The sequence below is a fragment of the Calidris pugnax genome, unplaced genomic scaffold (genome assembly GCF_001431845.1).
Source record: "Calidris pugnax isolate Ruff unplaced genomic scaffold, ASM143184v1 scaffold109, whole genome shotgun sequence".
NCBI lineage: Eukaryota > Metazoa > Chordata > Aves > Charadriiformes > Scolopacidae > Calidris > Calidris pugnax.
In genome coordinates, this window is record NW_015090844.1 from 946,304 (window position 1) to 968,670 (window position 22,367).

General features: G+C 40.0%; 1 protein-coding gene across 1 annotated transcript in view; it reads left to right on the plus strand.

Moving 5' to 3' along the window:
* Positions 1-17,944, plus strand: part of PSAT1 (phosphoserine aminotransferase 1) — an 18,259-nt gene extending 315 nt beyond the window's left edge. Inside the window, exons 2-10 of the mRNA XM_014942640.1 lie at positions 244-397; positions 2,184-2,244; positions 3,411-3,480; positions 4,614-4,819; positions 6,438-6,610; positions 7,705-7,874; positions 11,375-11,503; positions 13,803-13,940; positions 14,538-17,944. Coding sequence (XP_014798126.1) covers positions 244-397; positions 2,184-2,244; positions 3,411-3,480; positions 4,614-4,819; positions 6,438-6,610; positions 7,705-7,874; positions 11,375-11,503; positions 13,803-13,940; positions 14,538-14,643 — 1,207 coding nt within the window. The 3' untranslated portion in view covers positions 14,644-17,944. The remainder of the gene's footprint in view (positions 1-243; positions 398-2,183; positions 2,245-3,410; positions 3,481-4,613; positions 4,820-6,437; positions 6,611-7,704; positions 7,875-11,374; positions 11,504-13,802; positions 13,941-14,537) is intronic.
* The last annotated feature ends 4,423 nt before the right edge of the window (positions 17,945-22,367 follow it).

Here is a 22,367-nt window from a genome sequence, read left to right on the forward strand (position 1 = left end):
GGGCGGGCGGCTCTGCCGGCGCGCTGAGGCGGGGGGCTGGGCTGAGCTGAGGCGGAGGGTGCGTTCTGCCGCCCGGCCCCGCTCCCCGCGGGCTCCCACTGGTGCTGGAAGCTCGAGTGAATAATCATAAAAAAAAAAGAAGCGACGAAACCTCACTTCTTGCGCACACACACACCCCATCCCCTCCCAATTAAATGCCCCAGTAAGTTCGTTTTTTGCCGGCCCACCCTAACGTGTCTTTAGGGTTGCTCTGACGGAGCTTTTTCCGACTTTGATCGTGTGGGCGCTCAGCGAGGGCTGTGTCAGCTCTGTGATGGAGAGCCCGGCCTCGGGTGTGCAGGGGTGGCTGTGCGGAGCCCCGGGTAACGCTGCGATTGCTCAGCTGCTAAGTAGCGTGGTAATGCCCTGAGAAACTCCTTGCTTAAAAAAATGATAATGAGGGTAGCGCAGACTCAACCCTCTGGAAAGTTGCATCAGCAGCCATAGATTATCCAGTTACATATGGAGAGGGGGTGGCTTCTGCCTAACCCAGTGCATCTGACTTTGAACTTAAGAGTTGCATACTATGGAAGGTTCTGGTTCTTTTTTTAGGTTCGTTCATAGTTTTCGTCGTTATTTTATATGTGTTATTCCTTTAACAATTTTTTTTAGGGAAACAAATTGCTATACTTTTGCTATTTTTTTTTTTTCTTTTCCCTTTTCTCCTCTCATGGAAGCATCCTTTGTCAACTATGTGCAAAGAAGTTTGTCGTCCTGTCTTGAACCCTTGGCTCCCAGAGGGGCTTTTGTTGGATCTGCTGCAGTACCCGACTCTCCAGCAGTGAGAACTGGGGTTAGGGTTTGAGGAGTGCAGGGCTGAACTCGGTGTCATTAACCCGTCTTCCCCTCTTGCAAATGCAGTTCTCTTTAATGTGTTTAAAGTGTCACCCCGATTGTTTCACCTGAGTGGTGGGCTGATGCCACATATGAAGCGCTCAGACTCACTGGAGCAAGAAGATGGATAGAGCTCATCATGGCTATTATAAGGCATATCAAATGTCAATTGTGAGGCATGTGCGGATTGTCAGATAAACCGTTTGATAAAGTCCAGTTCTGTTGGTAACACTCTTTAACAAGCATTTTCTAATAGCCTGTGTTCTAAAAGCCCTTTGGCCTTTTTCCCCCTCCTCTGGCATGAATAAGCTTGCATGTGAAACAAAGTGGTTAAAACTTCACAATCTCTAGCATAAAAAGCAGCGTGGTTGTTTCTGGCTGACCTCTTGGTGACCAGCTGTTACAGTTGATGGCCCAGGACAGTTATCCTGTCAGCAAGGTAGATTTCCTGCGACTGCCCAGAGCGTGTGGTTTCTTGGCAGATCCTGGGCACACGCATGCAGCATTTGTTTTGGTGGCTTTTCTACTGAGACTCCCTCTCCTCCTGCTTCCTTTAGGAGGAGCTAAGAAAGTTCTGTCTCTCATACATGAATTTACTGCAATTGGAAGCTGCACATCCAGTGGTTAGAATGTAATTACACTTTGTTGACATGCAAGAGCTGTGGGAGAAGAAAGAAAAATGGAAGGCTGAAGCAGCAGATTATCTAGTTAGGGCTTCTAGGAGTGACCTGTGTTTCCTGGCTGTCTCAAAACTTTGCTTCATTTCTTAACTTTCAATAACATACAGGAACCTTCCAAAAGTGTGAGACTTCATTCTGTGAAACCAGGCCTTGTCCTTTTGGGTCAGCTCAAGGTATACGATTCCCCAGGCAGATTTTTTTTCTGTATGTGTTCCTCAATACCTTGGTTGACCCATTTGCAGAAGCCAAGTGAAAGAACACAACAGGGGGTGGAAATGAGGTGCTAAGATACTTGATTAAAAAGAGTATGCATGCAAACATTAGTGTTCTGTAGAAGACTGGGAGTTACATCCAGCTTCTAGAAATCATTCTGAAATCTGGAAATGTAACTGTTGAAGTAATAACTTAAAACGTGGTCTCTACAACAGTCCACAACAATGCTATCTTACGAAAAGCCTTCAGCTACTGGACACAACAAAATTATATTGGTGACTATACTTCTGTTAGTAACACTTGACAAGTGACAGGTATTTGCAATGTGGAGTCACTGGCACGTACATGATGGATCAGTGACTCCAGATAGTGGAAAATTCCCTTATTTTATTTGTGGATTTTCTTTTGTTTTGTTAGGTATTATTAGAAGCACAGAAAGAATTGGTGGACTACAAGGGACTCGGTATAAGTGTTCTTGGTAAGACTTTAAAAATGCTCTTTTTTTCAGAATGTAGATGTTTAGTAAGAGTTCCTGCTATTGGTAAATCAGCTCCTTTTCTAATACCATATTCTGGTAACATGTATGCACAGAGAATACTTTTTCATACCACTATTCTGTGGGAGACTGTAAAGTGATATGCAGCCAGATGTTTAGTGATCCAAAACAAAGAACTGGAGACAAAAAAGATATCTAAAGATATCTTTATATCAAAAAAAGACAAATTAATCACATGTAAACATTAGTACTTCTGGATCTGCAGGCATGTGTGTACACATATATAGGCAATATGCAAAAAAAAGATTTTATATATTTATAAAATGTATGTGTATACACATACTATACACAGAGATAGACATGCTAGACATATTTGTATATATGTATATAGGTACAACATATATAGTATCTTACAGACTGTGTGGCAATATGCTTCAGATGTATAGCATCCTTCCATTAGGAAGGACACTTCCTCCACTGGCATAAGGAGGAAGTGTTTTCTATGCCGTATGGGTAGCTGATGGGCTTTCCAGCCCCAGTTGCACAAAAATTTTATGCAAGAAGATGGTCAGTGCTTTACTAGTCCTATGAAACTATTTGGTTGCTGCAAGTAGAATGTGCAGCAGTCTCTGTAGGACTGGGATTCGTGTTTAAATCATACACATTAACAGATGGAAGCAAAATATGGATTTAATAAAAGGAATTAATATTAAGTGTCCTTAATGCTTAACTAGGATTACTGCATGAAAAAGCCTTGTTTAAAAAAAACCCAGAACAAACCAAACCCCTGTACCTTACTCTACACTTGTGACAGCATTAGTAGCAGAGAATGTTTGTAGAGTAAGGAAAACTTACGCCTTTCTAGGGAGTACTTTATTCACACAGATGTAGTTGTTCCTGGGGGTAATAGGGTCATGTGAATGCAAGTGGGCTGGGTTTGCCTGGATCTGAACAAGGTTGGAGGTGTAAGTCTTCTGTTGGTATTTAGGAACACTGAGCAAAAAAAGTAGGAGTTGGAACTGGGGGTGGCAGCCTTCAGGCATTTTCAGTCTGTCGTGTAAAAGGTTTAAAGCTGAACACAATTTTTAAATATCATTCATGTATTACCCTTCTGTTTCATGTTACTACTTCTTTCCTTTCCACCAAAGAAATGAGCCATCGGACTGCAGATTTCACAAAGATTTTAAATACAGCTGAAAGTCTTCTGCGTGAGTTGCTGTAAGTGAATTACTTCCTGCTTATTTTTGCTTTATGCTTGTGCTAGTTGCATGAGTAATGACTAATATGGAGACCTTTCCTTGAAAGCACCTGTATCTGTGTTGTGTTTTTGTTTTGTTTGTTTAGATATTCTGTCTGATAGAGTAATAACCTTGGAGAGGACACTGGCGTTCTTTGATGCTGATTTATTTGAATGTGACCAAGGGCTTTTAGGAGATTAAGATGCTTTCTATGTGTCTACTATACGCTGACTAGTTGACTTTCTTCTGAAATTTTAAGTTTTGTCACCTTCATAGAATTCATGAAGGGCCGCAACTTTCTTCAATAAATGAGTGGAAACAATGCAAATTGGCGCTCTAGTGGTAGAGGTGATCTGTGCATTACTTGTAAGTCTGAGTTTACTAATGTAAACTCTATGGATATGTGTGTTAGAATCACTGATCAGGAGCCCTTTTCCTATTTGTAGTGTTACACAAATTTTTAAGTCTGAAATAAATACATTGTTTATTAGAATTAATGTTCTCATAGTAGTTAACAGCAATCGTCATGTCATATCAAAGCTGACTCTCAGTCACAGCCAGAAATATTGACAGAAGTAGTTTTAATGACTTTGAACAAGTAATTTTGGGGGACTGTATGAACAACTCTTTTTGGCACTTGCTCTGCAAGTACAATTTACTGTACAGTTGCACTTCCAAATTGAAGGGTTTCAATGCTGAATTCTACTGTGAGCACTTTGGTGTGAAGTTCTTAGCCTGACAGAAAAGCCATGAAGCTAGCAATAGACAAATTTGCAAGTGAACCTTAATTCTGTTGGAGTATCTTTTAAGTTTGAGTTTACTATGATAGTAGAGCTGCTCAGGAGTGGGTTTGTTTAATGCTATGGGGAGGGGAAGAGGAAGGGAGGGAGGAAAGCTTGTTTTCAGCAAATTTTTTATCATAGCATTACTCTTAATATTTAAGTTGTTACTCAAGACTGGTGCCAAAGTAAATTAATAGGATTTGGTCTAACCTCTTGGTAAAAAGTCTTCTAAAACTATGTTCTTTCTCATTGGCTGTAAAATGCATAATATTAAGTAGTATGCGTCCTTTGTCTTCTGGGAATAACGTAAATGGTTATTTCTTGCATGCAGAAAAATACCAGAAAACTACAAAGTCCTTTTCCTCCAAGGAGGTGGATCTGGTCAGTTCAGTGCAGTTCCACTTAATCTCATTGGTTTAAAGGAAGGAAGACATGCGGATTATGTGGTTACTGGAGCTTGGTCGGCAAAAGCAGCTAAAGAAGCAGAGAAGTATGCCAAAGTGAATATTGTTCATCCAAAACTAGGAGCCTATACAAGTAAGTTGATGATTACATCCACCTACGTGAATGCTTAGCTTTTAGAATCACTCTGAAAATTGGTTCAACTCAGCTATTGGGTTATTGAATATTAACTAGATACAAAGTTGACTGCTCAGCACTCAGAAGATTGCCTTCCACACTTCTCCATGTTCATCACTGGGAGATCTGTTAGATGGCTTAATAGTCTCCATCAGAAAAAAAATCTGAAACTAAGCTGAGCAGAAAATAAATGGCAAGAAATGAATGTGTTTTGGTAAGGAAATGGTCTGGCTTGTCTCACTATATTTTTTTTGTTCCTTTTTTTTAATAGTTAACTGATCTCTTACCTTGCAATATCCCTGCAAGTAGCTTATTTCAGTTTCAGGTACACTCAATAATGAGATTGAGTGTAGATGTAGCACGTGTAGGATCTTCAGGAGATTGTAGACCTGCATTCTGTTACCTTCTTTCAAGGGTTCCCAAATACTTATCTTCCCCACCCTTGTATGGTTAACAGGCAGTTGGCTCTGGAATAAAGAGCTGTTTTCAGCTCCTCCTCTTGAAGCTTATTACTGGATATGACATAATCTGAATGACCACAGTATAGAAGGAAGGTTAACTGCTGTTGAAGCATTGGGAATTTTTATGAGAGAGTCTGTTTCAAGAACATTTTAAGTGCATAATTTGTCAGTGGATATACATAAATAATTCGTGGGGCAGAGACACACAAGTTCTGGTTTCTGCTCCTGCCAGTCATGCTTACTTTTCTTCCCTCTGATCCATATTATAGTATTTGAACTGGGAAGAGTGGCAACAGGAAAGGAGAAGGGTATCCCCTTGCGAGTTAGTGTTCTAATCACCAGTTAGTGTACTAACTTGGAAGATAAGTTTATATCCTCTGAGGCACAGCAAGGAATTGAACCTACAACTTCTCACTCTAGGGGAGTGTTTTCACCATTTGGCAGCTGTAGATGAGGGGAGAGGCAGTAAATGATGGTGGAGACAATAGCAGCACTTCTTCACCCTCATGTTTTGGAGGAGAGAAGAAAGGAAGAGCAACCATTTGTTCTGTTCAAAACCTGTTCTGTGCTGTCAGGGCATGCCTGTATGTTGCCTGTTGACAGAGGAAATCTTAGTTTTGTAAATCAGTTGCAAACCTTAAACAGGAGATAGTTAGGTAAGCTTGTGTTCAGCTTGGACAAGACCAAAATGCTTCCGGGGATCCACAGAAACACAAATTTAGAGAGCTTTGCCAGTGAGAACTTGGGTGCTTCAGTGATTCCAAAAGCATCCAGAGGATTCTGGGACCCAGTGCCTGAATTCCTCTGAAATGCTGTTTTGGACCCCTAGGGCAGTAGTCTTGGATTGCAAACATGATGAAAATCTCTGGAGGAATAAGGGCTGAAAACCAGAAGGGTGTTTGCCAGCTTAATGATGGCTCACCACGGAATTTTGAGAGTGCACTGGTGTATTTCCTTTGCCGATAAATGATATCTTCCTAGTAACAAAATAATTAATACTTTATACTGCAAAATTGTTCTGGGTTTGCATTGAAGTCCCATGTTCAAGTGAAATTGCATGCCAGGAAAATTACTTGTCTCTAGTGACCTTTGATACTCTTTTCTGTCTGTCTCAGACATTCCCGACCCAAGCACTTGGAATCTTAATCCCAATGCGTCCTATGTCTATTACTGTGCTAATGAGACTGTCCATGGTGTGGAGTTTGACTTTGTACCTGATGTCAAAGGAGCGGTTTTGGTTTGTGATATGTCATCAAACTTCCTATCCAGACCTGTGGATGTTTCCAAGGTATAGTACTGGACACGGTGGCTGCACAAAGCATTTTCAAACTTGAATGCATATAATTAGGCACTTAGAACTATGTTTGGATAGCCAGAAACGCTAAGCAGTGAAATGAAAGAAATAATATTTTTTAATTGGGTATCAGATGGTGGAGACAACTGCTGAAATTTAAATATTGAAGTCTCAAACTTCATCTGTTGGTTTGGTTTTGTGTTTGTTTTTTTTTTTTTTCAGTAAAAGCATTGAACTATGTTGACATTGTTCACGTTAATAGCTGTCCAAGTTTATTTGTCTATCTTATGTCTTGACTGAAGAACATGCTGTAACTGAAAAAGATATCTTCCGAATCATATTTGGTCTGTGGATAGTGTACATGACTGTAGCAGGGTACTGTGAATCAGAAATTTTGATCCTGCCTATTATGTGGAAAATCTGTAGCCCCTTTTAAACTGCTAAAGCTTCCTTTGACTTGCTATTACTATGTCTGTTTCATGGATAATACAGAGGCATAACATAGTACTTGCTTATGTATGTAAAACGTGTTGTGAGTGGGAAGTGTTAATGACTAGTGAAGTAGTGTGTTTGACCTTTCTTATCGATGTGTAGCAAAAATAAGGGGCAATTATTAGTGCATTGGTCATGGCCTTTTCTGTTCTGCCTCTTTGACCAGGTGGATTATATGATGCCAACCAGATGGGTTGAAAATACTGTGATCTATGTGTGAACTTATTTTTAGTAAATTTGCTTGGAGTCGCGTGAAATAGGGACAGGCTGTCTTTACAATTATTTGTGGGTACTAAATAAATATTTAGCAAATCATTGGGAAATCTGTTGTGATAATCTCCCTCAGTTGAATGAACATACATGATTCTGGTAATAGACATACATGGGATAACAATGGTAGCTGTAAGAGCACTTTGAAATAAAAGCTCCCCTAAATCTTCTTTAACCTACAGGTTGTTTATTTTCAACACATTTTCCAAGCTGTTCAGTGAGTTGAATGCCTGTTGTATAATGATACCAGTGTATGATTCAGTACTAAGATTTACAGTGAATGCATGTAGCAACTCTTTCGTTTCTTTTTTTTTTTCCTGTTAAAGTTTGGCGTGATTTTTGCTGGTGCTCAGAAGAATGTTGGCTGTGCTGGAGTTACTGTTGTAATAGTACGTGAGGACTTGCTGGGATTTGCACTGAAAGAATGCCCTGTAGTACTGGATTACAAAACACAAGCAACGAATGGCTCTTTGTATAACACTCCACCATGCTACAGGTAACTTACCGGGCTATTTAACACCTCTTACTCAGGAAGCTACTGCACTGCCATCTGCTGCTGTTATCAAGAAAAGTTTCAGAAATTGAGTATGTGCCTTCAAGTCACTGATATGTTGGTGTTTCACATGATTTCTGTGAAAATGCAGGAGGTACCCAGCCGCATGACTGTAGTAGGCTTTGGTGTTGTCTAGTGGGACTCAGCCATAAAGACATAATATTTTCAGAAGTAAATACTACGTTGTCGTAACTCCATTGTAGAAGTCTCAGGATCCAATTGTGACTTAAATGAACACAACTCTGGTCAATTCAAAGGTGATGCTTCTATCATTGCAAATAGTAATTTGGCACTCAGTCTTGCTTCTTGAAAACTCAGTGTATATTTGGTTTGATCCTGAGGTTGTTCTTAGCAATTGAACCTCCAGATCCCTATCACATTAAAATAATTGTATTTTTTTTTTTTTAAAAAGGATTTTAGTCATTATTTTGCTTTATCCTCTAGTAGAACTTTCTGTATTTCTTGAAGTACTAACTCAGTGTTTGACTTGGCATCCAAAAATAAAATTGGTCTAGCTACAGAATCATTGCTAGCAATCAAGATCATAAAATTGGCATGTACCTCGTGATTTCATATATGCAAGAAGCAGAACAGACTGCATCTTGCTCTCTTAAAATTACAATCTCCTAGCTTGTGATAGCTAGTGAAATGATGCTTTGATACTGGAATATTTAGGTGTTGAGCCATAATATTTATCTATTTTTAATCTGGTGCAGTTTTCTACCAATGTCCACTAAAATGATTATTTTAAAAAAGAAAATCTTCAAACCTGGTATCCTTTTTTCCCTGGAAGTATTTTTAATTACTTTGAAAGGAATGATTTCTACTTCTAAAGATAAGGTTTCCTTTTGATTCAGGTAATTTTATAGTGCAATCTTATATTGTTGATGTTTAATCTAAGCAATTAGCGCTTTTTTTTTTGCACGTGCTGGAATTTCCAAGCTTAAGTTGCCTCATGATGTCCAGCAGATATCAAACATGCTGTATAGGCATAAAGTACTGTGATTCCTGTGTGTAAAGCCTACCTTAATGCCATAACTTACTTAATTTCAGTAGAATTTTAAGTGATACTAATTGCATATTTGCATCTGCCAGCTCTCACTTTGGGGTGTACTATTGCAATGATATAGAGGCAGTTACCCTCATTTATCAAAAGAACAGTAAATCTTGTGAGCATATGTTTATTCTATGTTTTACAATGCACAACTAGTTTTCCTGAGGAGAATGCATACTGTAATGATGTGCTCTTGCTGTCAGCCCAACTGCCCTCTTGGGCAGCCCCGATTTCCGTAGGGCTTGTGTCTAAGACAAGAGTTAACCTTACAAGGTTTCCAGATTTGTGTCTTGTTTCTGAATGTAGCTTTGTAACACGGGCAGTATGTGTGTCTGTTTTCCCCCAGTGATTGATAAAGCCTCTGTCTCATGATCAATTATTTTCCCAACTGCCAAGTCACACGTACTGCTTTGGACACTGTGTACTTGCACATGCCAGGTTTTAAATCCAGCCATTCATGTTTTCCAAGTACAAAGCTATTTCCATTTGAAAACCAAAGTTCTACTTAATCTTAGCACTGATCATAGTGTTGCTCCTCTGGTTTGAAAAGCAAGGCAAATTAAATTCTTCAGCTTTACTTTAGCCATGGCAAAGAACTTCTGAAAAGAAAGTGGTGCTTTAGCTGCAACTTGGTGTCCGTTAATAACGTTAACAGGGTAGTAGGAGGTGAAGGGAGAAGAAAATACAGTTGAACTAACACTCTTTCCACTCTTTCTCCTTTCTGATCACTGTCTTGCCAGATTTCACTTCATGCTACAGACCCACATTGGAGTACACTCCAGAATCCAGAATGTAACACAGACTGAAATGTTGGCAGGGTGCACATCTGTTTGGCTTGGCTCTAAATGCCTGTTCCAGTTTTTGTAAGGAACTGGCAAAGCTTCTTAGTTCTCTTTTTCTCTACCCCTTTCCTTGCACTCTCTAATGGTTTGCTGGCAGACAGGCAGGAAATATTAACTGAATTTGCAAAAGCTACTTCAGCAGGATGTTAAATTAAATTAAGGTGATGCTAATGGCTTTAACCTCTTGGCGCTACAGAGCTTGACTTTTTGACCCTAATCTGCTTTGCTAAAATGAGCAATGAATTTGCTATAAAAGTCTCATTTCCAAGCGCCAGGGGTTTATTTTGCACTTAAAATTGCTCCAGAAACACTATTTTAACTGACATGAAAGAAAAATAAAAGACTTTAGCTGACTGCATTTTGTGGATGATTCTAAGGCTGATATCTTTAAACCTTACTTGTCCAAAAAGTTCTATGCAAGGAAATGAGGGGAAGAGGTGGATGTGGCCCTGCATATTTGGCAAGGGCTTATGTGTAAATCTTTCACTCTGGGGTTGTTGACAGCATGCTGTCATAAATGTGGCAAGATGGTTCTCTCAAAGCTATAAGGTGCTTTATATAAAAGGCAATATGTAACCTTGATTATTCTGCAGCCTTTCTTGCAGTGTTCAAAGATTTGATGTTGGCATCCACTGAGAAATTAAAAGTAGAAAAGAGTGAAATGGTCTCCTGCTAGATTTGCATTAGGGATACTTGTAGGGTAATGTTCTCTGAGCACTCCCTTGGAATCTGTAATGAAGGTGTTAATAAAAGCAAACTTGTTGGAAATATGCCATAGAAACTTGTGAACAGTTTATTATGTAAAGTGTTGCAGTCGTGGGAAATGCCTGAACTTGAACAAGCTGAGTTTTGTAGCAAAAGCACAAAGACAAAAGGCCTGGGAGATTTTTTTATGTTGCACTTAGTAACTAGCATTGAAATACTGCGTCCCAAGTCAGGGGGTGCCAGTAGGCTTCCAGATCTCTACTTAGAAATTGAATGGTAATGAATAACTAAGTGTAATACATCATTACTTGTTTTGTCCAACTTCACTATTTATGTGGGAAAAAAGGTTTGGTTTTTGTTTTAAGGCTGAAATGGAATTATAGTTTCTATTTAACATTCATGAAAAAGGGAGTAGATTTCTAGCATTAATAATGTACATACATTTGTGTCTTTGCTTGAGCAGCTGCACAGGGGGCATGCAGCTTAGGACTTCATAGGCAGTTGTGTGGTCAATGAACTGGTGGTCTGCGCAGCATGACTGGGGATGTCCTTGGGAGCTCTGCAGCACTTGTCCTTCTGCGGTACAAAGGATCTAGAAGATCCTTGGGTCCAGCAGATTTGTGTAGCGTTTGAATTTCAGGACACTTCATCTGTGTCCAAAAAACATTGCTTACTTGGAATTGTCATAATTAGTAAGATAGTCCAGATTAATCTTAAGTACCCTAAAACCATACACAACACTTTGTTGCTGAAACATTTTGTGGACCATTAAACAAGACTTTTTTTTTTCCTCCTGCTTTTTGCTAAGTAATCTAACTGAAAATTGTTCTTTCCTCCTGCAGTATTTATATCATGGGATTGGTACTGGAATGGATAAAGAACAACGGCGGAGCTGCAGCTATGGATAAACTTAGTTTAATCAAATCACGGATGATTTATGATATTATAGACAAATCTAATGGATTCTATGTGTAAGTTGCTATGCTTTTGCCTTGGTTTCAATATTGCAAAGCCAAACATATTCATAACTTTTAAGAGTCTTATAACAGCATATTTTTAAAGTTACCTCTTCAGTATGTAGAAATTTTGAGAAATCTTACAGGAATTATTTGTACAAATCATTTACTTGATCACTATCCAAGGATGAGTCTCATTCCAGTAGCAAGCTATTTCAAGTTACCCTGTGTAGATCAGTTGTGAAGCATATTAATAACACATGTTCTAAACTTAATAAAATGCAGGACCCTAAAAGAAGAGAATAGAAAAATCAGATATGGAGACTTTGTTTGTATGCTTACTGATTCCGTTGGGGAAATATAGGCCAAAACAGAGAAAGTGGCTTTTAAGAAGTTGTAGGGACACTATTGCATCATATTCTTCCTACCATCTCTTTTAGCAGTCATAATCTTCTCTTTCTGTGTCAAGTAAAGTATTTTTATTAGCTAATTGTGCAAAGTTCAGAAACGCTTTCTGGAATAAGAGGAGGAAGATCAGGCCTAGATGTAGTCAAAATGTAATACATTTTTTTCATACAGTTTATTTTCTTCACTTTTGATGGTTTTCTACAGCAGATTTAACCTTGTGATTATTACATAGGATCAAAAGTACTTTGCAACACTACAGGACCAAAAATATATATAGTTAAAAGCTGATGCTGTAATTTGGAATAATACTAATACTTGCCAATTTAAAAAACTAGTAATTGACTATGAAAGTACAAAATATTTTTTTTGGTATAAACCCAACAGTTTTGGGACCTAATTAACTTTCAAGTTAAAGTTAGGATAGGGCAAACTAAATACAGCTTTTTAAAGTAAAGCCGGCTGCAACCTTAATTGGCAGGGATATAGTTTCACGATAATATTTAATATGTTCTGCTTATCCCTTTAGTTAATTAGAACAGCCTTGCTTTAGCATTGTCATGATCGGGAGTGTGATCCTACTCTATTGAAATCCAGAGGGTCTTTTTTGTAAACCTCAGTGAGCAAATGAAGCTTTGGAAAAAAAAAAAACAAACCAGAAACAAAACATTTTTTGACAAATAGGAATTTGTTTCTGGCAAGCTGGTCTGTAAGGCTGTGAGTGGGAAATGCAATGCAGATGGGATGGTGAATAGTCAATTGGGAAGGCAAAGCAAGCTTTGCTAACTGAAGTGTGTGTATCTTACTAAGCAATACTGTTAGACAGTGGATTTTTTTAATTGTGTCCGTGACTAAAAGGAAGACTTATCTGGAGCTGCCTTCCTAGCATAAATGTGCCACCTAATCTGTGGCATGCTTCACTGGGTAGGGAGTGTAGCAAGCCATTTAGTGAATGGAGACTTTCTTCTACAAAGTGCTGTCTGCCATTTTCAGTTTTCTTTCCAAAGTCTGCACACTGAGTTACACTGGATTGCCTAATACTGTATCTACTAAAAAATATAGTGTAGCTACAGCTATTCAAATATGGGAATGCTTACAAGAACAGTGTTTTCTTGGTTGCATCTGAAGGAGAAAATTTGCATGTGCAGGTATTATGATTGATCTTATTTTTCTCTTCATAATGGAGACATCTGTACAAAGGAACAAGGGAGGAACTAAAAAAGAGTTATACACATTCTTTGTCAAATAGAATAATAATAGGTATGAAATTTACATGCAGTTTATGAGAACTTACTCCTAATGAATCCCTGCAAACATCTACATCACAGCCTTAGGAATTAATCAATCTGCAGGCTTCATATCTCTAAGAGATTTGGGCTGTGATGCACCTCATATATATTGTGGCCCTGTATGCAATGCAAGATTATTCTAGAGGTATGTCTTCTCTAGTATTACTCAGAATCATGAACATAAGTAATGCAGAAGGTGGACCGAAACCACTACCAAAAGTCTCCAATGTCCCTGAAAATTTCCTTATGCTGTGTTCTTACTCTTCCTTTAGCTCCATTTAGCAGAGTCAGACTCAATTCTGTTAGGATTTGTGACTAGCTGAGTAAAAGTGTGTCAATCCTTGAAGATAAAGACAAGAAACTGCTTGAGACTGTAACTGCACTGTAACTAACCTCACTTACCCTAGGGGGGTGTAGTTGTGGGTGAGGCACTGCTTCTTATTATGTTTTTTTTAATTGAGGTCTGTTTACAAGCCTCCTGTGCATTCCTTTGGGGCAATTTTGAGTATGTCAGGAAGGGTTAATAAAGCCTTCCACTTTCTGTTGTCCTACTGTATGTAGCTGAAAAATGTAAATTTAACACGAAATGAGTTAATCCTTACTTTCTGCAACTTTTCTAGGTGTCCAGTGGAGAAAAAGAACCGCAGCAGAATGAATGTCCCTTTCCGTATTGGCAGTGTCAAGGGCGATGAAGCACTGGAAAAGAAATTCCTTGAGAAAGCTGTGGAACTTAACATGATATCTCTGAAAGGGCATCGGTAAAGTCAGATGAATTCCTTTCCTGTGCAGAATAAACTGTGACTATAGTGATAAAGCAGTAGTCATTTTGCATTGACTTACCAGCATTTCTCATTCATAAGCTGTTCCTCATTTAACAGTCTAGAGATAGTAATCAGAGACTGCTGGTGGGTCAACTACTGCCTAGGTGTGGTGAGCCTCAGACAGCTTTCTCCTTAATTCTTCTTTCTTCTGCAATTTGATAAATCTGCCTCTGTGCAAATGCCAGAGAAGGTGACTCTTGAGGTTAGATTTTGTCACGGTATAAAGCCTTTCATTACATGGTTTGACAGTCTGGTTGCAAGAGTTCCTTCCCATGTTCAGTGGTGTTTGTGGATTAAAGATAGCTTTTTGATGTCACAGGGCTGCAGTGTTGGAGCTGTAAATAACTTAAATACTGAGTTTCTCCAAATTGCAAGCTTGCCTTGAATAATTAAATGTTGCTTCTCATTCACACAAAATGTGAATTTTATCCCTTTGGAGTAGGGGTAGGTTTAAATGTCAATGAATGTTACTAATGTCTTTTTCAGAATTTACAAAAACTTTCTCTCTTTTCTCCTCTCCTCTTTTCAATTCAGGTCTGTGGGAGGAATCCGTGCCTCTTTATATAATGCGGTGACTGTAGAAGATGTTCAGAAGCTTGCAACGTTCATGAGAAGCTTCATGCAGATGCATCAGTCATAAATGGCCATGAGCTGAAGCCATGCTGCACATCTAGGAAATAAAAGCTAAGGGGGTTTGAAAGTTACTGTGGTACTGCACAGCTGTAGCACACAAGTTATATTTTCTTTTTGTTCCTGTAGCTATTTTAGTTAACTGCATGGGATTGAGTCCCAATCTTGCAATGACTTGGCATCCTTGGCTTCTCTGAAGGTGAGGATCCCCAGACTGATCAAGATTGGTTCCAAAATTTGCAAAACAGTATTCTTAATGTGTTCTTAAAACTTGAGTAGCATTGTAAGATGCTATGGATCCAAGTCTGTTTCTTGATTCTAATCACGAATGTCTTCTTCAGCAATGCCTTGTTTTAGTAAACTTCAGGAGGCAACATTTGCATAAGCTTTTTGTAAAGCTTTACAAATACTCTGCAAAGTGACTCTAGAATTAACAATAAGTGTTCTCTAAGGATATCTAGTTGATTTATCAGATATATATTCCAACAATATACCACCAGCAGTATTTTGGAGTTAATATCTGTATTCCTAACTTGATGACCTTGCCTTTAGGCTTCTGCTTCCATGCTGGAAGTACTGTCATAAGTTCCATGTAGTTATACCTACTGTGGTTAAAGTCTCTGTAAGACTGGGCCTTTTTTCATATTATCATTTATTGGCTTAAAGCTAAGATGCATGAATCTGTAATTAAATCAATTTATAAGATGTTTATTTGCCTACGCATCTTGTATATTAAACTTGTCTAGGTTATTAATTTTATATTCTTGCTTTGGTGTACGCATATTCCTACCAAAAACTTGTTTTTAATTTCTTAACCTTACGCTAAACTGGATTGCTCTGTTCAGCTCAATGGATCTGTGAGTTTCTCTGCACTGACTTCCTAGCCCAAAGTGCAGCAGACTGATCTTCTGATGCTTCTTAAACATCTTCCCTCTCTAATTGTTCCAGTATTTTTTTCTGCCTTTTCATTGCTTCAGTTCTGTAGCCTTTTGTCTATGGGGCTTTGCTCAGCTGCAGTAAATACAAGTCTTGACTTCTCTGCCTTTTCCTGACACTAGATCACACTTTTGGTTCAACTCTCCCACTTGATCCTTCTGGCTTATTCCAGACTTTGGTACTCTGGGCTAGAGAAGGAACTGTGGTTATGCAAAGATCTTCTATTGAAGTACTCTTGAGTTACTTTTTTCCTTCTTGGCTTGTGAATTTACCACCAATGACCATATAGTGACACTAGCCTCCTGTTTCAACTTAGGTAGAAGCTTTTTGCTAGTATCATAATGTTTTGCGTTACTGCAGCTGGTTTCAGTCTACAGAATTTTGGTACAGGATTGGGATTTTTTGATCTTATCTAACACCAGTACAGTGGTAACAACTTAATAATGATAATAATAGACTGTCCCTTTCTTGGTAGAACCTCACAGTAAGTCAGTGAATTTGTGCTAGGGTTGAGTTACATTCCTATCTGAAAAGTCATAATTTTATGACTACTGTTTTGAGATTTTTATCAACTTAGTGTAACTCAAAGTTATTAAACAAATTAGATGAAGAAAATAAAACTTAGTCACAGCATGCTGGGAAGTACCAGTGTGCCTGAAGCCTTTGTTTTTGTTGCTTTCAGAAGGATGAGGTCATGCATAATATGCATTAGAATTTTAGATTCCAATCTCATCCTTTTCCCTAAAAAGAAATGTTTTATTTTTCTGAAACTGTCTTACCTACAACTAGCATAGAAATAAGAGTATTACTATGAGAAGGCTTTGAGAACCCTTTTTGCACTGCCAATCATGAAGATCTAATTCAGCTTCCATATCAAGCTTTTTAACTTTCTAAAATTCTACTTTCTCTGAATTTTTGTGTGCTAATTTTCAACAGCTGTGGCTTCTCCCTCTTTCCAAAATTTAGTAAACATTTCTATTTTATAATAATAGCTTTGAATTCCCCTTAGGATGTATGCTTTTATGTGCGATTACAAAAAAGCTTGCACTGCTCTATGCAGCTGATTCATGAACCCAAAAGGGAACCTCTTTGCTGCTTCCGAATTGTGCCTAACATTTGTCAATTAGATATATATATATTTTTTTTTTAATGCAGAAAGGCAAAAATTGTGTAAAAGCAGAATGTGAAGACTACAATAGCAGTCAGTGATTGAATATCATGTGAGGGGGGTGCAGGAATGTTGTAGCATGTGCTGAACGATTTAGTTACTTGATTTGTTTCAGGCTTATCCATGCAACAGTTCTACCCTTGCAAGCTGCATCCCTGAACAATGTAATCAGGATATTGAACCATGCTGGGCAGAGAATTGCACTTCCCCTCATCAGATGAGCAAGAAGAACTTCAGCAGGGAGTTGCTGGGAGTCCTGGTCTCTCTTCCCTATGTCAGGACTTCCAAGCTGGGTCAATAATGGTAGTGTTTGGAAGCAGGGTTTTTCTTTGTGTGATATGAATACTCCTAAGGCATTCAAAGGTTTTGAAAAATAGAACGAAAATATTGATCTCATCTGAGTTTGTGCATGTAGAGAGGGAATTGTAAAATGAGCTCTTCTCAATCAACAGTGCTTTCAGTTCCTTTTCTAGTGAGTTCTCTCTACTACATCTTCTGGCTCCTGTGCTTGATTTCACAAAAGTGGCTGCTTCCATTCTCTTTAGTTGGTGGCCACCATCTTTTCCTGGCTGAAAAAGGGAAAGCTGCTGAGGAGGTTGTGCACTCCCTCTGTTCCTGCTCTGCACAGTGAGGAGTGCTTTAGCCCAGGTGAGAAGAGCTGTAGATCAGGAAGGTACCCTGTCCAGGAGACTCCCGTCAGTTGTCAATGTGGCAGTGGTGGTACCATCTCTAAGCCTGGCACAAAAGAATTAAGAATTAGAAGTCTGGATTGCCACATCCTTATTCTAATTCTAGTGGGGATAAATAATTCATATGGACAGTCCTGAGCCTGTGTCAGCTGACACTCTGTATTGTCATTTTTTTTTTTTTTCCTTTTCTGTTTACTCCCGTTCTTCTTTTCAACTTGTAACTGGCTTAATATTTTTAGATATACCTGGGGATATTTAGATGTAAAAAGTTTTAGCCTATACTTGACTTTAACGTAAATGTTTGGATGAAATGGGAATAAAAGAAATCATATACTGATGGATTGGAAATTTTCAAAGTATGCTGAAAGCATTATTAGGTCTGGCACTATATTGGTGTATGATTAATGTTTGCTGTATTTAATTCTCTGGATAGAAAATAAAAATGAGGGTGAACCTCTTTGTATTTGATAAGGATGTACCTAATTAAAAATTGAAATGTTACAAAGTTTTACATGAAATCAGTCACTTTAATTGGAAAGCGGTATCCCCGTTCCTGTTGGTAATTGGACTCTTGATATTTTAAAACCAGGATTCATGACAGTCTGTAATAAATTGGTCCCTTTTAGGCTAAAGAAGTTAAGAAGTTATAATTACTGATGGATTACTGAATGGTTGGAGGAGTGTGATCAAAGAGATGCAAGGAGATATGTAGAAGAGCTTGTAGCTTGTGAAGATATATTTATTTTTTTTAAGTAGCTAAGCAATAAATGTGTATTTGATGTGACAAAAACAAAAGCGGTACAGTTACTGAAGTCCTAGAAAATTTTAATTCAATCTCCTACCTTTGCATTATGCATAAAAAGCAAAAACTGAGTGGTTTAGTAAATGGATTAACTACAAAAAAAAATAATCAGGTGCAAAAGATTGAGATTTGCTAAACTATTACAGGACAAATTGCCATTAAACTGCTTAGAATTTATAATATAATGAACAAATCTGAGTGTGATTCTTTGTTTTAGTTCCATGATGTAGACTGGAGACATTTGAGAGACGTATTGCTAAAACTAGGAATTGTAGTAACAAACAGTTTTTGCTGTATAGCTGAGTAAATACTTTTCCATAGCATAAGCAGTAGGTTTTGGATTTGAAACAAACTGTATGAAACCTTCAAACTCTAGTGCTAGATTTTGTAGCTGGGCAAGCCAGAACTAAAAAATTGTAAGAGCTGGAAAGCTTAGTTCTGAGCTGGCACTTCCCCGCTAGTGTAGGCTCACACTGTCTCATAGCTTTTTCTCCCTGCCAGGGCAGCCCCAATCATGCTGCTTTTGGAAACATTTTTATTGTAAAAACAGACCTCCTGCCTTAGTGTTAGGCAGATGTTAATGCTTGTCACAGCTGTGATTGTGCTTCACCTGGTGCTCCAGTACAGTGAGTTATACATCAGGTCTGGTCCCTCTGTCAGGACTGAAATTAAAGCTTTTAGCTATGGAGATATTTAAGTCAGCCACCTAAACTGTAACTCCTCCTTCTTGGTATGGTGTGGAAGCTTGTCTTCCATTCTCTAAATCTGGCTAGTGATGTGGAGTAGTTTGAAGTAAGACAGGACGTTGCTCTGGGGATGTGAGGGGTCCTGTGGAATGGCAAGACAAAGGGTGACATTGACAGCAGATCTATGCTCTCTGCGACTTCTGTAGGAAGCATTGGACCAAGCTAGTGGTGAAGTAAGTGCAAGGTAAATGCTGGGTGACAGCTGGTGAAAAGGAGGATATATAATCATAGAATAGTTTGGAGGGGACCTTTAAAGGTCATAGAGTCTAACCTCCCCTGCAATAAGCAGCGGCATCTTCAACTAGATCAGGTTGCTTGGAGCCCTGTCCAACCTGGCCTTGAATGTTCCTAGGGATAGGACATCTATCACCTCTCTGGGCAACCTTTTCTAGTCTTTCACCACCCTCATTGTAAAAAATGCCTTCCTAATATCTGGAAAGAATCTACCCCCTTTAAAGCCTTTATCCCTTGCCCTTTTACAATGGGCACTGCTAAAAAAGTCTGTCCTCATTTTTCTTATAAGCCCCCTTTGTGAAAGGCCACAATAAGGTCTTCCTGGACCCTTGTCTTCTCCAGTTTGTCCTCGTAGGAGAGGTGCTCCAGCCCTCTCATCATCTTTGTGGCCCTCTGGCCTAGCTCCCATGGGTCCATGTCTGTCTTGTATTGTGGGCCCCAGACCTATACACACTATGCCAGGTGGAGTCTCACAAGAACAGAGTAGAAGGGCAGAATCACTTCCCTTGGCCTGCTGGCCATACTTCTTTTGATGCACCCAAGGATATGGTTGGCCTTCTGGGTTGTGAGCACACATTGCCAGCTCACGTCCAGCTTTTCATCTACTAACACATCCAAGTCCTTCTTGGCAGGGTTGTTCTCAATCCCTCACCCCCCAGCCTGTATTGATACTAGGGTTTTCCCTGGCCCAGGTGCAGGACCCTGCACTTGGCCTTGTTGAACCTCATGAGGTTCATGTGGGCCCACTTTTTGAGCTTATCAAGGTCCCTCTGGATGGTATTCCCTTCCTTCAGGCATGTCAACCACACCACTCAGCTTGGTGTCATCTGCAAACTTTTTGAGGGTGTGCTCAATCCCACTGTCTATCATTGATGAAGATATTAAATATTACTGGTCCCAACATGGACCCCTGATGGAGACCACTTGTCACTGATCTCCATCTGGACATTAAGCCATTGACCTCTACCCTCTGGGTGTTGACCATTCAACCAATTCCTCATCCACCAAACAGTTCACCTATCAAATCCGTATCTCTCCAGCGTAGAGAAAAGGGTATTGCAAGTGACCATGTAATACGCCTTAGAGAAGTCCAGTTAGATGACATGTACAGCTTTTCCCTTGTCCGCTGATGTAATCACTCCATCGCAGAAGGCCATGAGGTTGGTCAGGCAGGACTTGCCCTTGGTAAAGCCATGCTTGCTGTTTTGAATCACCTCCCTGTCTTTCATGTGCCTCAGCGTAGCTTGTAGGAGCGTCTGTTCCATGATCTTCCCAGGCACAGAGGGGAGGCTGACAGGGTCTTCCTTTCTACACTTTTTAAAAATGGGCGCAATATTTCTGGTCTTCTAGTCACAGGGCAATGGCTCCACCCCTCCTTCCTTGTCTGTCCCTTCTGAATAACCTGTAGCCATTGGTAGCCACATTCTAGTCATGGAATTCATCCCACCAAGTTTCATTAATGACAACTAGGACAAAGATTTCTGGTAGCTTTTATAGCAGCACCAGCTTCCAGCTCCTCATCTTTGTTGCCCATGCTGCCTGCATTAGGGCTGAGATGCTTCAGCTGGGCTGTCAGCCATGCTGCCTTCTTAGAAGAACAGCCCTTAGTTCCTTTGAGGTGTTTCACTGGTGTTTCCTTCTTGGCTCCTGTTACCTCAGGGACCCCGCTGGCTCATCTCCAGAGGACTTCAAGTGTGCTGCAGGTGGAGCCAGCTTGTCTCAGAGCTACAGGCTGAGGGCCCTCACTAGCACCCCATCCCTCTAACCTTGGCATGTCATCCCACATTGTATCACAGGCAAGCTTGATATTATCCCTCCTCCCCCTTCAAGCCTAGTTTAAAGCTCTGTCAATGACCCCTGCTAGCTTGTGACCAAACACCTGCTTCCCCCTTTGACAAAGGTGAATCCCATCTGACATCAGCAAGCCTGGTGTTGTGTAGGCCATCCCATTATCAAAAAACTGAAAATTGTGTCAGTGACACCAGCCATGGAGCCATGTATTCATGTACTGGGCCTGTCTGTTTCTTCCTGTGTCACTGCCTGCAACTGGCAGGAGAGAGGAAAAAATCACGTGTGCTCAGATTCCCTTACCAGTCATCCCAAGAGCCTGAAGTCTCTTTTGGTTGCCTTTGGACTATGTGTTGCAGCTTCATTGCCACCCACATGGAAGAGCAGTAACAGGGGTAGTAGTATGAAGGTCGTACCATGGTAGGAAGTTTTCTAGTGATGTCCTAAACCCAGGCCTCAGGGAGGCAACAGACTCCCCTGAGAGGAGGGTCTGTCCAGCACATTGGACCCTCTGTTCCTTTCAGAAAGGAGTCACTTACAACTATAACCTGTCTTTTCTTCCTTGTGGAGGTGGTCATGATATAGGAGGTAGGCCCTTCTGACCTTGGCAGCACCTCTGGTGAAAATGGACCATTGTCCACATCTTCCATTGACTAGCTTTACAAATCCAGAGTCTTGTACCTGTTATACAGAGGCACCTAGGAAGGCAGGGCAAGGAGGGGATTCGTCTGCCACCTTGAGCACGGACTTGTCTCCATTCACTCCTTTCCTTTAAGCTACTGCCTTCAGCCTGGCAGGGGGAGAATACAGCATCCTCTTGCTTCTGATTTATTTTTTCGGGTGGCTGTTGCCATTTCTGTCTCAGTGAGGGCAGAGTATGATTCTACCAGTCTATCTCTTTCTCAGACTCCCTGAGGCTCTTTAACCTTTTTACTTCCTCTCAGAGCTCTGCCACCAGGCTGAGCAGATTGTCCACCTGGCAGGGGGAGAATACAGCATCCTCTTGCTTCTGATTTATTTTTTCGGGTGGCTGTTGCCATTTCTGTCTCAGTGAGGGCAGAGTATGATTCTACCAGTCTATCTCTTTCTCAGACTCCCTGAGGCTCTTTAACCTTTTTACTTCCTCTCAGAGCTCTGCCACCAGGCTGAGCAGATTGTCCACCTGGTCACACCTCACACAGCTGTTCTTGCTACTGCCACGATTAGCTGTGAAAAGCTCTGGCACTCTCTGCAGCCCCAGCAGAGAGTGGGAGCTCTGTCTGGGTTACCACATCCATTCTGCCAAGTACAGAGGACATGGTTTTCTGACAGATGGATACCATAGTGAAGCTCTTTCTGAGAAGGTGATGAGCTGATAGGGTCACTCCACCC